The sequence below is a fragment of the Limulus polyphemus genome, unplaced genomic scaffold, assembly GCF_000517525.1.
Source record: "Limulus polyphemus unplaced genomic scaffold, Limulus_polyphemus-2.1.2 Scaffold662, whole genome shotgun sequence".
Taxonomy (NCBI): domain Eukaryota; kingdom Metazoa; phylum Arthropoda; class Merostomata; order Xiphosura; family Limulidae; genus Limulus; species Limulus polyphemus.
In genome coordinates, this window is record NW_013666272.1 from 221,899 (window position 1) to 240,459 (window position 18,561).

The following is an 18,561-nucleotide window of genomic DNA, read 5'->3' on the forward strand; positions in this document are numbered from 1 at the left end:
ATCTGCATGACCTCCACAAATGGTTTCACATGAAACCAAGGCCAGATGGAGATGATAGAAAATAAGACACACCCTCATAAGTAATGCATTCCTCCCTAACAAATACCAACAACACAATAGCCAAATATAGAGAGAATATTGCTGATAAACAAGCTATAGTGGCAAATAGGAGGGTCCCGATTCAAAAGCTTCAGACATAAATTGGAGGGAAGAAAGATAACGTAAAAAAGAGGTCAGGGCAAGAGTAACCCAAGAAAACCGAGCTTGATTAAAGTTAACTGAAGTCTCAGGATTCAATCTCCACAGGGAAAGAAGAGGATCCAAATGCTGAGAATTCAAAAAAAAGGATCCAAGGCTCAATAGTGAGCTAAAGCATATTGGTCCAACAAATGAGGGGGACAAGGCATGCCTACACCCAACTATAGTTGGTCAAAAAATCTCAACAGCAACAAATCACAAGCAAAAATCGTAGTCACACTTGAAAAGTTTAAGCACACGTCCAAACAAAGTCACATCAATCAAGAAAGTGAGAATTGAGCAGGAAGAGCAGATGGAGCTAGCTGTGCCAGTATAGATGGCACAATACTACTGGTGGAGAGTAGTCATATGATATGTATGTTCAAAAATGACACAAAACTGATGGGGTATAAAAACTGGAGTACTGGCAAGACCATTTCGGAAAAACACTAACCACCAACTTTCTCTTAATATTAATAACAAACTACTGTTTCTGACACTTACAAACCTGAAAAGTGGACAAGACACTTGTTTCATCACTGTGAACATGGATATATATCAAACTGATTTAGTTAAGATATCATATTCATACTTTTTACTTATATACATAAAAATAATTAATTCAAGATAGCTAACTTTAATAGCTAACTTAAATTCCAAAAGCATTTAATACAGTATTCTAATACTTCACTTGAACATAGATAGGTTAGCCTATTTTTTTTTTCACTTTTCAAATCTTCAGTATTTCGTTCCTTCTATAAATACCAGTTTCAGTTTGAGACAGAAAAACTCACCTTGACATAGCAACATCATGAGCTTGCTGGGGTGTTAAGTGAAAGAAGAACACACTTTCCTGAAACCGACCAGGTTTTGAAGGCACTATCAAGACACACACACACACACAAAAAAAAAACATTTTTATACTATGAACTTAAAACAGTTTCTATTAGTAGATTATTAATGATGATTAGACGACAGACCAACATTTACAGAAACCTCATTCCATTGATACTGGTTGTCATATATAAACTAAAATCTTTGGTGCAATGTGTAAAAACTGATTAAATTAAAATGTTTACAATATTACATGAACATTAATATATTATTTACAATAAAATGTCAAGTAAATTCTTACCTAATATCAAAACTTGAAATTTTCAGACCTTAATTCAATCCATTATTTTACTTGCAATTTTATCACAATAATATCACAAAATAATAATAAACATATGCTAAATTATTTATGATAGCTGGAAAGCCTCAGAGCATTCCTGTAAATTTCTTGAATAAATTAATTTTTTTTATTATTGTTTGCAAAATATATTGGTAATCTAGTACTTTTTGAATTCATGTTAATAAAATATTAAAAACTTGTTTCAAAATTCATTTGTAAGTTTCACGATTAGCAAAATAACAGTAGCAATATCACCAAGTTTTCTATTGTATTTTCACATCTCAACTTTTCAAAAATTTTATTCAACATGCATGTTTTATTGTTAATAATACCATGAGTAAACATGGTCTATTTACTTTCATTTTATCTCAGACTTATTCCCACTACAATAAATATATACACGTCTACAGTACTTATCAATTTTAGTGGAGTCAAAATAGGAATTTTTAGCTAGAGAAAATAATGTAGACGATTTCCAGGCTAGTTTGTTTACTTTCTTTTTAAGAGGGTTGAAGATATAATCTTTGCATGTTGATTCAGCTTGTTTCTGTACTTTTTGATGATCCTTATTCCCCTTTTTAAACTAAAATTTTTTTAATTACATTGTTTCTGTCCATTTATTATGGAGAATATGTTTTAAGCTACATACACACATATGCATTCATTTGAATGTTACATGTTTTTCAACGGTTTACTGCTGCATCAACTTTTTTCCACCCAATCATTATTTACTGTGCCAGGTGGATTTGTACCTAAGGTTTTGTGTAAACATGCACTTAACAAGTGAAGTATGAAAATCAGTAGAATAAGTACCCACTGACAAGACTAGAGAAATCTACTGTGGTAATCATTTACTGTTAGAAAACTCACTGAAACTGTCACAGAAAACCACACAGAGACAAAGTACAACAGCGAATCTAAGAAACAATAAAGAACAGCGAACTCAAAAAAATGATGAATCCTCAATGTGGCAGTTTCCAATTAATGCACTATAATTTACACAAATTATTTTCCAATTAACCCTCTTGCCCTAGGTAGCTATTACTACGCATGACACAAAGTTTTAGTGTCTTACATTCAAAATTTTATTAAACTACTTTTTGTTTATGTTATACCAATTAGAATAGCATAAAGTCTTAGCTAATAATACATATTTTATTAATATACAAGTTTTAAGTTGTAAATTCTACAAGGCAATATTTCAATAAATCCTGAATTTCCACTAGTGTGACCCATGTGACACATTCTGTCTTAGCATGTCATCATCTCTATTTTATCCATCACCCCTCGAAAATATATGAAATTAAACGTAAAATACTAGCTATAAAATCGTTATTGCTCAAACAAACCATAATTTTTATAGCCTTCAAATTGGTTACAGAGCTATCAAATAGAAAATCAGACCCCTTCTGCCACACCCACCTGTCACATTCTCTCTTTCACAATTCGTTGATAGTTCTCTCTTATGTTTCATTATATATTACCTATAACCAATAGAAAGTCAAGGTTTTCATCTATCAAATGACGTATTGTATAACATTGTGTTCTGAACAGAATATCCTCAATTTCACTCACAGTACAAAATTCGTTCCTGTGGGAAAGATAATGACTAGCTTGGACGAATTTATAATGGTTCTTATTGCATAGTTAGAAAGCCAGGAAAACTTGAGAGGTAATTGAGTTCGTCTACTTTTTGCATGTTATTAGTCTGTATTTTCTGGTGCATTATTTAATGAAATAAAATTATTAAGTGCATTACTATTTATAGTATAAAAAATTAGGATTAACTCTCTTCAAAACCCGAGAGCAAGAAAAAAGAAGATTGGGTAAGTACTATATTCCTTGTTTTTCATATTTATTCTATATTTATTATTATAAATGTTACTAAAATCTAAACATACGGATATTTTTAAGTTATTTAAGACTAGATTAGGTAAAATAAGTAATAATAATAATAATAATAATACAATTAAAATGGTTCATAAGGCATGCATGCGAGCAGCTCGTGGGTAATGTGATTTAATAGCATAACATGAGCTGCACGTTCCCCAAGTGATTTACAACTTATAATGGCACAGATAGTAGTTAGACACAGTTCAAAGGGCAATAAAACAATAAAATTTAATTATAAATAGATGTATAATGTTATGAACTTAGAGCTACTTAGGATAAACATATGTAGTTTCATGTTACAATCTGAAGTCATACTAGAAAGAAAAGAAGGTTAATTTAGGTTTATTTTGATTTTTTTTGTTGGTTGCGAGGTCAGTCGAATTGACCGATCCAGTTTTGAGATTAGGGTAGAGAAAATAACATATAAACTATAAGGATTTAGTGAAAAAAAACGTTTGAAATGCATTAGGAGGTTTTAGGGATTACACAAAGGAAATTGGAGATTTTTGAGATGACGAAAAGTATTTTTAATTTTAACATAAAAATTACTTTGCACACTGACTATTCAAAACAAATACTCAATATATTCAGGGACAAATACTTATTTCATTTTATTAAAAATACTTCACTAAGAAATATGACTTTTTGTATGTGAAAGACTTGAAATATTAACTGAAGGACTGCCTAATTTTGTGAAGATATACCCAATACATAGAGAGAGTTATAAGTATTAAATTTACAGAAAGTCATGTGACTTGGTCAAATCAACCGACCCCGTGTCAGAAGAGTTAAACAATTTTATAACTATTTGTTGGTACATTAAGATTTAAATTTTTTATCCTCTTAATATGTGCTTCCTTTTTATATGTTTATCACCTACAAGTCTGTACTCTCATTGAAGTCCTGTCTTCCACAGAATTTTATTAAAGGAAGCAAATGAGAAAATAAAATGTTGAAATTGTATTTCACTTCACTTTTAAAATATTATTTTCAAAGAAAATATACTTCTGTTATATCTGCAAAAAGAACCCACATATTGAGATGAAAAACAGAAAGACACCTTTCATAACTGGAGAAAGAAAAACAAATTACACTTTAAATATTGACTTACAATGTGGTAATATAAATCATATGCAATTCACAAGAATATTGGCTGCACTTCCAATCGTCATTTAAAAATAGGTTGATTATATCACTAGTGTGAAAAATCAGGTGCTACAAAATGCAGCCTGTTAGCATCAATAAAAACATCATGTACACAAAAACCTTTAATCCGAGCACTTTTGAAAGGTGAACTGGGAATGACTAAGTAAAGTGAAGTGTGAGAAACGGTGGAGTTACATCATGGTAGCTAATAATGGTAGCTTCCAGGTTATCTTGATAATCTACCATGAAGCCACTCCACATTTTTTACACTTCACTTTACTTAGTCATTCTGAGTTTGCCCTTGATGAAGAAAGGTCCACGTTTCAGAAAGATCTTGGGTTATTCGGTTCTGAATATTTGACTTGAATTGATTTTTTGAGCCTACATGATTTCTTGACATTATGAATAATGAGCATGAAGGTAATAAAAAATAAAGAAATCAAGGTCTTCCAAATGTTAGCAAAGAAAACCTGTGCCCTGAATAGATCTTAATTATTAAAGTACATAAAAAGATAATGAGATTTAGAGTAAACAATATTCTAAAATTTGTTTTTTAAAAAATTATGACCATATAAAAGTGAAAACAAATCCAAAACAGTTAAAGCTAGTAAAGAAGTGAAATATCTTCATAAAATATATGAAGCTATGGTTAAGACTAAAATTAGAAAGAGTAAAAAAATTAAAATATATTGTTATGGTCAAAATGAAGAAACCTGCAAAAATTAAGATAAAATGGAATGTGAAAGTAAACATATAATATGTCCATTCATAAAATTAGTTACTTACGAGTAAGGGATGACACCACTCTAAAAAAATGAGAGTTTATTCAGACAAAGTAGATCAAAGATCATTCACTATTCTCCAGCATCTCACGACGAGAAGCAAGTAAATAAATAAAAGCCTTAGAAACAGGTAGAGCAGAGATCTAGAATGAACTTTCAAACTTGAAAATCTTTATGAACAAAATGTTGAATAGATCCCAAAATGAAGTTTATCTGTTATTATTCTGATGGAAGTGGAAGGAGAACAAACAGAAGAACAAAGGAAATCCCTAATGTCCTGAGCAGAATAACTCAGAATCCACAAAGAAGCAAGTCATGAATCATTGGTGCTGGAAAGATATAAAGAGACAGCAGATCTTTGATGAAATTTCTATTCAAAGCAAACCTCTGGGTGAAAGCACTCAAGGAAATTTGTTTCCTGACAAAAAAGTAGATACAGTGGATCCCAAATAATCTCCACCCCAAAGAAAACAGGGAATAAAATGTGCCAGTTTGAAAAAAATGGACATAAGAGGAAAGGCAGTTCCATGGAAAAAAACAAACTCCAAGTGAAACTATGCCCATCAACAAGGTTGCACAAGCCAGCACAAAAACATATCCTGAGGTCCATGAATTCCAGTTTAAGTTTCAAAGAGAGATTAGACTCCAGAAACTGCTTTGATCTTATTACACTGGTCCAATTAAAACAATGAAAAACAGCACGTGTGTTAATTTGAATAATTTGTTTACGAGCCACTTGTACAAAATATCTCTCTTTCCTAAATAATACCAGACTCAGGCCTAACTACACAGTTTTAGGGCTAAACAATCAAGCTTTTTCTCTGATACCAAACTCTTGATTGATTCACTCAAAAGGATATAAGACTCCCAAAAACTTTACTTATTATTTACATCAGACTTTTTCTTTCTTTCTTTTTTCAATACATCACTGAATTCATACAGTATCCCTCTCTCCAAAATCATTTACAAGACAGATAATTATAATACAAAATAATACTGAGTTTAATTTATCCTATTTTTGTCTGCTAACATTCTACTACACTGTATGCCTGTGCTATTATGTAGGGATGATGCAAATGCTTTCCCTACTATCTTGTTTGCATTGTTTTTGACAGATTGATATTAGCCATCCCTAAAAGCCATCCCTTTTATGAAACGTTTTTTTCTTTACTTGTGAAATTATGAATGTATGGATTTAGCTAGGTTATCTGCTGATTAGTTATACTAATGAGAAAAATATACATACTATTCCAGCCTATATAGGTCCCCATAATTAGTACCTAGCACTGGCTGAACAAGGCTATCTAACCTGGCACTAGCCTGTAAATTAGTAATTTTTATTATATGCCCAGTGGAATCAAATCCTGCTTAGACAATAGTTTGTTTGTCAACATGATCTGCAACTTAACAGAAAATAAAAACACATGAAACCCAGCATTTTCAATAGTTTTGGGCCATAAAATCATAAATCCATGATACGAAAATACAAAATCTTGATTTATGTTAAAGAGTACACTACCCTTTATATTCTCTGAAAACAACATTTTATCTAATATGAGATGATAGCCACCTGGTCACAGAAATTTTAATGCTAAATGCTACAAAACAATTTATGCAACAACAACAGTTCAGATTTTGAAATCTAACAAGCTGCTGAAAAGGAAAATTGTTATTAAAATAAATTCAACTGTTATTTCAGAACAGTAATGTCTCATCTGCGCTTCATGACCTAGATCAGCTTTGACCAATGTGCTTTGTTTCTAAGACTTCAAATAAACATTTTACCACATAATTTTATTAAAAGTACAACAAATAAAGGACTTACTTAAACTTGCTGGCTTAAGAAGCTCTCCTAGATTTTCGTAGAATGGCAAAGACTTAAAATGCACATCAGGGTGAACTGGATAGCTGGGAACATCATATGTATGTGGAATGTTGGAAATGACTGATTTACTGTGGTGGTAGTCCATTTTATTATGGTGAGGCAGAAGACTACCTTCAGGAGATAACTGTGACGTAGAATGGTGGTTCAATGGCAAATTAATATTTGCCGTAGGTTGAGGCACATTATATAATGAGGATGGGTTGTTTCCAAGAGCACTTTTCGCAGGATACCTAAGCCTATAAAGAGAAAAACTATTTAAACCTACAATCAAAGTAGTGTTTACAACTAAGAAAAATTAATGCATGTCAATATAACAACACACATTACTAGAGCTAAACAATTAGTGGTATTTGCTAATCAATTAATCAACAGCCCTATTAATTAATTACATTTGATTAATTAATCAATATAGTGTTTCTCAAACTATGGTTTGTACAAAAAAACCAATAACAATAATATATAAAAAAAAAGTCTGTAATGAGTGCTGCCAGCCAGTTGCCTTCCCTCTAGTTAGCAGTTCAATATATTTGTGGAAATAATAAATGTGTATGCATATTTCCACTTTAACACTCACACACTGCTTTAATTTATATGATCTCATACTTACATAATCAAATAGCCCCTGACAGGAGAAACACATCCTTTCCCAGTGGGTATCACACAATTCTGGACATGTATACAGACTTATTCAGACAACAATTTTAAAACATTTTATGTATACACAAATATAAGATACATACAAAATACAGTGTAAAAGACTTGCTTCTAAAACTTAATGAGAAATTCAATTTTGTTTAGTATAAAAAAAGTTATATAAATCTGTATTATTACATATGCCAAAAACAATGTATTAGAGTAAAGCCAGCAAGGCTCAAGATTAAATCTTATATTGATGATTATACTAAGAATTCTAGACATAAAATAAGAACTTCTAATTAAATACTAATTTGAATTTTTTTTTCCTTTTTATATCAAATTAATAATGTTATTATATGACACTTGTGTAGTATCAAAATATGCATAAAAACAACTACACATAAATTCAATTGCACCAATACAAGTTTTGCTTTAATATAAATATACTTTTCATTTTTTTACATATATATTACAGAAAACATTTGCTTGTTTGTAATTAAGCACAAAGCCACACAATGGGCTATCTGTGCTCTGTCCACCACGGGTATCGAAACCTGGATTCTAGCATTGTAAGTCTGCAGACATACCGCTGTGCCACTGAGGGGCTATTTGGTTGATACTGATACCTAAAAATAAAATGATGTGTTGATCGAAATTTACGTTGAGGAAATAAAGAATTCGTTTATTTCAGAATTTTCTACCAAAACTACAAAATGGGTTATCTGCTCATATCTGTCTACAGAAAATGTATCAGCAAAATGTTTTTTGACATTTACATTTTACTCATTCAGAAAATGTATCCACCGTACATTATTTCAATTCATAAAAAGTAACTGCATAAAGAGACAGGGTACAAATATACAAGCTATCAGTCACCAGGAGCAAGTAAAATCTGTCTCAGCAATCATATGTTAATTTATGTTCATCACCAGCCATTGTAGAAATGAGAACATCAAATATGAAAAAATGGCTTCTCTTTGCAAATACACTCCATTTGTACAAAGAACTGTAACAAAAACTAACACTACTCCCTGTGTAATTTTTTTAATACTCACCAATTTTTACCTCCTTTTAAAACCCAATAAATTTGGAACCACACATTACATAATGTCATTTCCTCATTGAAAAGTAACCATACATAAATTATTAGCCTCCACAAACAAAGAGTATGCAAGTCATGTAATGAAGTTTTTGGGAGACAAGGACAAAATGACTAAATGCTGACACACTTATTATTTAATGAGAGATTATCAAGTGATACAGATAAAGAAAATGAATAACCAAATGAAACAGAGAATCCCCAAAGTGGTATAATAGTAAAGCTCAAACAGTTTGAAAAATCTATAAAAATTAGTTTCAATCATGCAACTGGCTCAAAAAAAGAGAAATGATTCAACTTTGTTTTTTATTAAATTTCCATCAAAGATCAATGTTTTGTATTTTTTAACATTGAATCTTAGTTAGTCCTTTATATTAGGAAATTAATTGTTAACATTTTAATATATAGTGGAATACATTATTGAATATTGGAACTATATAATTATAATATTTTACTTAGCCCCTCGGGTTTTAATTGGTTACCAGAGTAAAAGATCTAGGAGACAAATTCCCCTAAGATATTTATCCAACTATGAGTTCTGAAAGAGCCTTTTTTCACCTAATAAGTTGGAAGTTAACACACTTAAACAAACATAGAAATTAAATGGGTACAGGGCCCCATGACACATTTAATCCTATATTTTGATTACAACTGATAAGTGTATAGCAATGCTTTTGTAACTATTTCCAGTAATCAGGTAGAAAATGCCAGATACTTGTGTTATAGCAATATGATGTATGAAATAAAAAAAAACTGACTGAATCTTGAAAGGAGTATGTGAAAAATGTACACTTGCAAACTGTTATTAGCACATATTTATTTGTCAAAGTGCTTGATAATTCATGTTCACATCACGTGGAAACTAAAAGAAACACAACTTAGTTTTTAATAAATCCCAAACTACAAAGCTAAAATCTAAAGCTAAAAGTTTTAGTTATCCATTGAAATATCTTATAATTCATGACAAAGAGTTTCATATTATGGTATTTCTTCATTAGTAATTTTGATTTGATAATGAGTCATTTCAATAAATCTACAAACCCTATAAAGAGCATTATTTAAAAAAAATACATAAAACCAATCTGAACTGTACACATGTATTAACTGATTAAATTTAACTTTATAAGTCTAAAATTAATTCACTGAAAACCAAATCTGAAGAATTTTCTTTTTCACACAAACATTTTAATACGAGTATCTATCAAATCATTGAATTAGCGAAAAAAATTAAACATATATACATAATATGGGACACTATACATCTTTACCATATTTTGATGATTCTATGTACTCAATATTTCAATGAAACACTGATCTTATTAATATTTTCTAGCAAATAAGTATCAGAACATGTTTTCTATTAGTTATATATTGTGTATGTCAATTACAAATATCTTCAGCAGAATAATATACTTTCACAGAAGTTTTGGGATAAATCCTGAGGTTCTTTAACAATCACTGCTTTACTTCTGCAGCTGTAGATGACTGTTTAGCCAAGATAAACTTGAATGTACAGGATCACCTATAGTTTCACTTCTACAAGATGTTTCCTTTTCTATTATTTCAGAAAAATAAAAGTTGTGAATATCAGATAAATTCCAGTATACTTATTAGAAAAAGTTTTGAATACTGGATGCCTGTGAAGTGTGCACTGTATGTAAACATGTGAAGATGAATAAATTATATAACTGAGAGTAGTAGGCTTAAAGTGTCAAGCCATCAATTTGTGAGTGCTAATAAAATACGAACTGATATGAATCACAAAACAAAGGATTGTATCATGAAATCATAAAGAATCTATTTTAGAACCTTTGAAACTAAGTATCAAAAACCACAACATTATAGAAGAATAACTAAACAAAAATTTTCACACAAGGAACAAACACTGCAACTGAACAATGGAATTAAAAAAATGTTTAATATTATTAAAAATATACTCAAGCCATCGGAATAAGTTTTATACTCATATAATGTGAGATTGTTATGAAAGAAAGGGATCTTGATGTAGCGGTTGATCAGTTTCTTAAGCCATCCAAGCAGTGTGATGTTGCTAGTGGTAGGGTAAATAGGATTTTAGGTTTCATCTACAGAAGTATTGAATTCTAGTCTTTGCATAGGTCACTGGAAAGATACATCCAGTCCCCAGAAGGATGAGAACCTCAACCAGTTGAATCCAGATGAGTCCCTAATGTAAAATGATGATGGCACAGCATGCTGAAATCGAGAGATCAACTCAATCTTCAGAACTGTTGGGACCAGGATTTAATCATCCAGGCTTAGAAAGCTGGAGGTCTTCAACCAATGTGAGAGATCAGCTCTATCCAAAACCAGCATTACCAGAAATGGTTCATCTATGTGTAGCAGAAAGGAGGCAGCAGTAGGATGAGGGGTCCCAACCAGAGGGGTGAACTGCCATTATTGGTGGATCATCTCTAGTCCATAACCAGGGCCAATGGGAAAACAATCCATGCCACAGCAGGAGGAGGGTTCTACACCATCTACACTGGCAGAACACCACTACTCAACTGAGTGGAATAGAACACACTCAAGACAAAGCCTCCATGGTCCACCATCCCAATGGCTAGGAACTGGTAAGTCATAAGAACTTCCATACTCCAGCAGAAGAGAAGGGAATGTGCTGGAGAGTCTGGAGGAATACAGCACCCAAAAACAGTGCAATGGGTGACCACAAACCCTATTTTGAAAACCAGACTGATCCTGATTTCATCAGTCTAACGATTGGTAAGGATGGGCAGCAATCCTCTTCTGCTTTTTTGATGTTAGTCCATGAGTGTACATATTCATGATGCAAAACACTGCAAGGAAGAACCTACTAGCAGTTTTGCAGAACACCCCATATCAATGGTGTGCATTATAGACTTTAAAAAGCCATACAGTGTGGATTTGACAGTAAGTGTACCTGGACAGGCAACACTCGCCACTGAGTTGGATCCAACAAGAAACAAATAACTAGGACCTTGAAAGAGAAAAATATATAAATAAAGGTAACTCACTCATAGTTGTACTGTATCATGCAAGACAGCAACAGGAGGCAGATGAAATCTTGTTAAGGAGGAAACGGCTAAATGATGGAGACAGTGTGCCACGAATGTGTGTAGTAGTCCACATACCAGCCTGGATGATCGCCTCTAAAGGATGACAAAAATGAGCAGCCAGGGACATGGTAAGATGACAGATTTGGTGAGAGGTAACATGGAAGATGCAACAGTCAGAGATGTACAAAGAAGAATATGCCATACTAATTAATAGGCATATCCAGCCTGTACAAGTAATCAGGGAAAGTTCTCTGGAAATGGAAGGATTCCAGTTAATAAAGAGTCAGGAACTGGAACTGCAGAAGGAAGCTGTGCATGCCACGTAACATCACAAAGCATAGACTGGACACACAAGGCAATCCAGATGGGAGTAAGGATCCAAGTATGAAATGGAGGGTAGGAAAAAGGAAGCGAAGGCAAAATTACCATAACAAGCAGCAGAAATCTTGGGAAGGAAGGTTCTATCCAGGTAAAGAAGGATATAGGTGCTGTAGTAAAGGATACGTAAAATATCAATAGCAAACATGGCCAACGGACAATGTCCCGAAGCTAAAAGGAGAAAGAAATAGGTTTTTAAGGTAAAGTGGTACAGGGAAAAAGACACAAAAAGTTCAACAGGAGGAAGGGAGAAGGAATGTAGGACAACATTTAGACTTCAATCTGAAAAGGGAGAGGGTTGGGGGGACAAAGGATCCAGAAAGATAGGAATAAAGAGATATGACCAAAGAGAAAAGTAAGGGACAAGCCTGCAATGATCAACACAGAGAAACCCTTGTCAAATAACTAAGAGAAGAAGTCTGATATATGAAGGAAAGTAGGGCAGGAAGGAATGAGGCCATGACATAGAGACAAATGGCAAAAAACATGCCATTTATGCTGATATACAGATAATTAGGAAGGGTAAATAGAATGGAAAATAAGGGATGCTAGCCAAGTGGAAAGACCAGTCCTTCTGGCAAGCCACTGTGAAGCCAGAATGTAGATGCAGATGAATGAAACCAGCATGCATGAGGTTGTGGAAGGAAAAACAAAGAGGGAGGAAGAAATAAAGCTGATATTAACTGGAGGAACTTAAGTAATGGGAAGCAAGTCTGAGCCAGCCAGAACGTCGCTACCAGAAGTACTCGACACAGAGTGGATTGAATGATGGACAGTACACAGGAAAGAAGACAGATGGGAAGATAAGCATAAATATACAGGTTCTTCCAGCCTTGGCTGAACACATCCACTGCTAAACCTGAAGGATGAGGAACAAGAGTCCAAAAAAAGAGATCGAGTTTTGTATTCTGATGGGTGTAAGAAGTGTTTAACTGGGACATACCCAACTGAGATCAGAGCCACTGGGAGACCTGTGGATCAAGGGACCACTCCATGGAAAGAATCCTGTTGGGACGAGAAACTGATCCATGATCAGATTGAGAGCACCCGTAATATAGAAATTCTGTAGGTGAATCTGCTGGCTGTGTGCTCAATACAGAAAGTCCAATGTTTTAAAACATAGGAACCAAAAACAAGTGCCCCCCTGCTGGGTAATGTAAGAGACTACAGTCAAATCGTCAGAGTGGATCATGACCAACTTTGTCCTGGAGAAAATGAAGGAAATGATCCAGAGTCTGATGAACCACCAAAAGCTTCAAGAGATTGGTATGAAACTTGGACTTAATGTCAGACTACTGACCAGATATTTCCCAAGAATCTAAATATGCCCTCAAACTGACAGAGATGCATCTGTAAAAAGAAGGTATAAATCTGGTCTGGGAGATGAAAGAGGAACTCCAGCCATGACGTTGTCTCTGTTTAGCTACCAGGCAAAGTCTGTTTTCAGGGAAGAAGGAATGGAAACAGGAGAATCCAGGGGATCTCTGACAAGGTCCCATTAATCATGTGCAACCCACTGAAGAGATCACATGTGGGCCTTACCTAGGGAAATAAAGGCTTCCAAGGATAATCAAGCCCCCAAAACCAATAGAATCACTCGCAAGGTAGATTACAAAAGGACTGTGCCTTTTGAACTGCTAGCTCCATGGACTGAAGATAAACTGAAGATAGCTGGAGATGAAAAAGACCCCAAGATGAAACAAATATTGAGTCGAGATCAGTACAGACTTCTCTACCTTGACCAACCAACCAACACGTGCAGCTTCTTGGAGAAGAAACTACGTGTGGTAGGAGGTTACTGCCCATGATAAAGCTAGAATAAGCCAGTTGTCCACTTAATGATATAACCAAAACCCCTGGGAATGGATCCATCTGGCAAGCTTTGACTATCCAACAAAAAATGTAAGAGGCCAAGGAAAGACCAAGCAGAACAGCTCAGAACTGACAGACCCAATCGCCGTTGACAAATTGAAGAAACCGACGAGATGCTAGGTATATGGAATATGGAAGTAAGCATCAGACACACTGAACTTTGTCATCCACAAACCAAACTAAAAATCAGTTCTAACTGGAAATATCAATGATAGGTCTTCTGTCTTTTTGAGGACAACAAAAACCAGGAATAGAACCCGTGGACTGGATGAGATGACAGAGGAGCATGAAAACAAAGAGAGAGTCCTTCTGATAAAACTTGCAGCACCCAAGGATCTGTGGGGAAATTCCTCCAAATGTGAACAAAATTATACTAATAAGAGGAGGGATGGAAAACATGAATTGGAGTGGTGGAAAATTGGGACAGGTGAGTAGCAAGGGTGGATAAGGAAGAATGGAAACAGGCTGACTCCACACAGACTCCAAGGACTCAGAGACACTCCCAAAAAAACAGACATGCATAAGTCTCTTAAAGATGAAGGTGGCAAATGCAACTATGTCAGAAGGGCATCTTTGAACACAAAATCCCAACAACACAGGAACCAAGTGTATGTAGACAGAGACAAGGAAACAAAATGGGCTAACTTGGACAACAAAATGGAACAGCCATCCCCTGAAAAACCCTCAGGGGAACAATGGATAGCCTTGGACACAAGGTGAATGGTAGACAGGTTAAAGATAAACAAGAACAGGAATACTGAGCATGTGAAAAATGAAGTGAAGTATCCGAGTCCAAACCCCAAACAGGAATTAATGTATCCAACTGTTGAGAATCCAAAAAATGATTTGAATTCTGATAATATGCCAAAGGATGAGCATCTGATGTGCATGGGAGGGGGGCATGCTAATCCCAGAATGTAATTGCTCTGCAAACCGCTCAGCACAAACCTGGATATCAGGCAAAGGGAGGAAACACAAAATATTCAGGAGAAGGTGTTTCTTGTACAAAAAAAAGATGGTTCATACAACACAGTGGATAAGCATAAAACCTATGTAACCAGAAAATCTAATGAAGATCTAAGTGTATCAGTTGCATCTGAATGAGACTGCACGGCAAAGGAAGGGAGAAGGTTGTCAAAATTTTCACCCTATCCTCAAGCATCCTGAGGGTAAAGGAAAATTGGTTGAGGGTCGCGAGAGCCCCCAGTCTGCTGGAATGATTCCATTTCACGGCAAATGAGTACTGAAACCTCCTCTGCTGATAATGCAGAACCTGTGATTTCAGCAACAGGTGGTTGATCTAAGGTAGTAGTAACAGTTGAAGAAGTCTAACAATAAACTGTAAATTCCTAACTGATTTTGAAATAGGTAAATAACCCAAGAAGAAAAGTCTTTATAAACAAAAAAAAATTCAAAAAACCAAATTCAACTCATGCAGAAATACTGTTAAACTGCCAAAGGTGAAAATTAAATACAAAAACTAAGTTCAAAACTATGAGCAAATTCTAAGCATGGCAAGCAATAAGTCTAAATATTTGTGTTTCAAATCGAGAAGTGAGGTCAGATTCTATAATTCAGGGAGATCTAGCTATGCTAGGAGAGTGTATTGCACTCGTATTAGTGGAGGATTGTTGCATAATTATTTACATGCTACAGCACAGCTAAACCATGTTAATACACACATGGGGGCAAGTGGGAGTATCAAGACTAGTGGCAAGCAAAAAAGTTGAGTACATATGTGGCATTAACCCTTTCATGGGTGGAAGGCCATCTTGTTTGTTGACTCGCATTCAAAATTTTATTAAACTACTATTTCATGAATTTATGTCTATAAGTTTGGTATCAAACTGTAGATTATAATTCAAATTTTAGTACTATATATTACTCAATTTCTTAATTTAAAAGTAAATATAAAAAAAACATATAAAAATTGATTTTTGTGTATTACATGGTATGTTGAATGCAGCACTGGTTCAAATCTACCAAACCTGTACAGAGATTAATTACTGAAAATAACAGATAAAATATAAAGTTTTTTCTTAAGAAACATTTGATAACTATATCGACATTATAAAGATTTTGCATGTAAAATTTCAAAATTTTCTGATGCATAAAAGTATTTTTAATCTTAAAATAAATATTACTTTGCATGAAAGATAGGCAACATGTGAAAAGAAAATATAGACATGAGGAAAATATGGCTTTCTAAACCTTAAGAATTAATAAAAAAAATTGATATTGTTACGTATCTGCTTGTTTGTTCATTTCCTGTAGAAATTATTTCCGAGGAACTTCAGTGATACAAGTCTTTTCCTGATTAAACCAGTTTATTTTTCCCGATACAACTTTTAGTAATGCATAGAATTTCCACAGTCACTTTAAACTTAACAACTCGTATAATACATGCTATAAATCACAGAGATTCACAAGCTCGATAACTTTGCTCTATGCGACAACTACAAAACACACATAATTTACGCCTCAACATCACTGCTGTTCGGTTGACTCAATTATCTATATCCTCCATCTCACTGGTTTTTCTCGCCAGGCTTATATAGCAAAAAAGAGGCCATCTCAATCATACTAGAGTTGCCGGGCAAATTCATGATCCTTTGAGAAACTCCAGCATGCGTGCTCCCAGCGTCACGAGACTTCCGCTGTCGTAACAATATTTTGCATGTGAAAGCATTATAATGTTTACTGACAATCTGCCAAATTTTGTTAACATTTGCTTACTAACTTAAAAGTTATAGCACAAAACCATAACAAGCATAAAATGGTTACAAGGTTGTCACATTGACCGATCCCGTATTGAAAAAAAAGAGTTCATAATTGAGAAAAGCTTTTTTGTGAAAAGAGGTATGGTACATTACAATAAATAAATTTTGGCAGGGTAGGAGTCATCTTCAACTAAAACAGGTTTTTTCTAAGAGGGTGTTGGTTGGCTTTTGGAATAGGATTTTTTTTTGTAACAATTCTCTTTTTTTATCATCAACAGAAGGAAATTGCCATGGAAAATAGTCTTACAATGCTTTTTGCCATGATTTTCTTGTATTCCTTAAAAAAGAAAACACTTTTTTCAAATCATAGAAAAACCTGTTTTTTTAAAGCTATGTTGCTGGCACTTTTTTTTCAAACATAGACTCAAAGCTAAAGCTGAGCAATTAGTGGTATTTTTTAATCAATTAATTGACAGCCCCGTTAATTCAATAGTACAGTATTGCCTTAAATTGAGATACCTATGCACAAAAATATACAAAAAAGTTGAATGTGGGTGCTGCCAGTCAGTTGCCTTCCTTCTAATCAGCAATTCAACAACAACAAAAAAACATTCGCAGTGAGTGCTGCCAACCTATAATCAACAGTTCAGATTAACTAACAGTGGCAGATAACCTTAGTAGTTTGCCACAACAAAGACAGGGCAAGCAAGTTTGGTGGCAATATTTCAATTACTTGGATAGTTGGAATAATCGAAAATAGTTTCATTAAAAACCCTAATTATGACTAATGTTATCATTTTCCTAAACTGAAAATGTATTTCTAAACATACTTACCTCCGCTGACACTAATAGCTATTTCTCGATCTTCATCTTTGCCATCTAACGTTGTGTTTGCTTGCTCCAGTCTTTATATACCCACTCAACCGCCCTCGGCAATATCTAATTTGCAAAACCTTACACCGGCCCTCACACGCCCTCTATGAAGGTACTGTATATAAGCATTGTATGCAGACAATAAAATCACTTTTTCGAGACTTACCACATTCCAGTCACTAACACTGGCTCTTAGTGGGGAGGTAGGGAGGGAGAGTATCAGCAGAGATAAGTATGTTTGGAAATACATTTTCAATTTAGGAAAATGATAACTTCAAAAATATACATACTTCCGCTGACACTAATAGCTAGAATCCCACATTGAGAAGGCAGAAGGGCCGGTGAAGCCAGATTACATAGAAAGTGTATGCAGAGGACAGATATGTACCACGCAAAGTGGTATCAAAGTGGGGAACACCACACATACATCCAGAACAGGTATGCTCTTCACCCAGAACTACAGAAAATTGAAAAGGGTGAAATATAATACAAGTATGATGGTCCAGCCCCAACCAAATAGCCAAGGTTCCACAACTCAGGTTGGATTTAAGGGGGTCATGGTACCCATATCCCACATTGGTGGCCACAGCAGTTAGAAAGCAGATATATATACACCTGGAAAAAAAGTTAAGCACCCCCCAAATATTTTTCAGGATTGCTTATTGAAAATAAGGTTTAATTTTCATGATGTTGAGCAATGTTCATTATTTCAAACATAATTAAAAGGATAGTGAGCGTTCAGGTGTGACATTTAAATCAGGCGCGTTTTTTTCCCCACGTTGCAACTTGCTCCTTCTTCACGTCCAATAT

The 18,561-nt window shown here is 34.1% G+C and overlaps 1 protein-coding gene across 3 annotated transcripts in view; it reads right to left on the reverse strand.

The window, feature by feature from the left end:
• Positions 1–18,561, reverse strand: part of LOC106459797 (E3 SUMO-protein ligase PIAS2-like) — a 107,412-nt gene that overhangs the window by 55,063 nt on the left and 33,788 nt on the right. For all 3 annotated transcript variants that reach the window (XM_022386342.1, XM_022386343.1, XM_013919456.2), the window contains 2 exons: positions 7,058–7,353; positions 1,032–1,116 (listed from right to left, as the gene is read on the reverse strand). In XM_022386342.1, the coding sequence (XP_022242050.1) occupies positions 1,032–1,116; positions 7,058–7,353 (381 nt within the window). The remainder of the gene's footprint in view (positions 1–1,031; positions 1,117–7,057; positions 7,354–18,561) is intronic.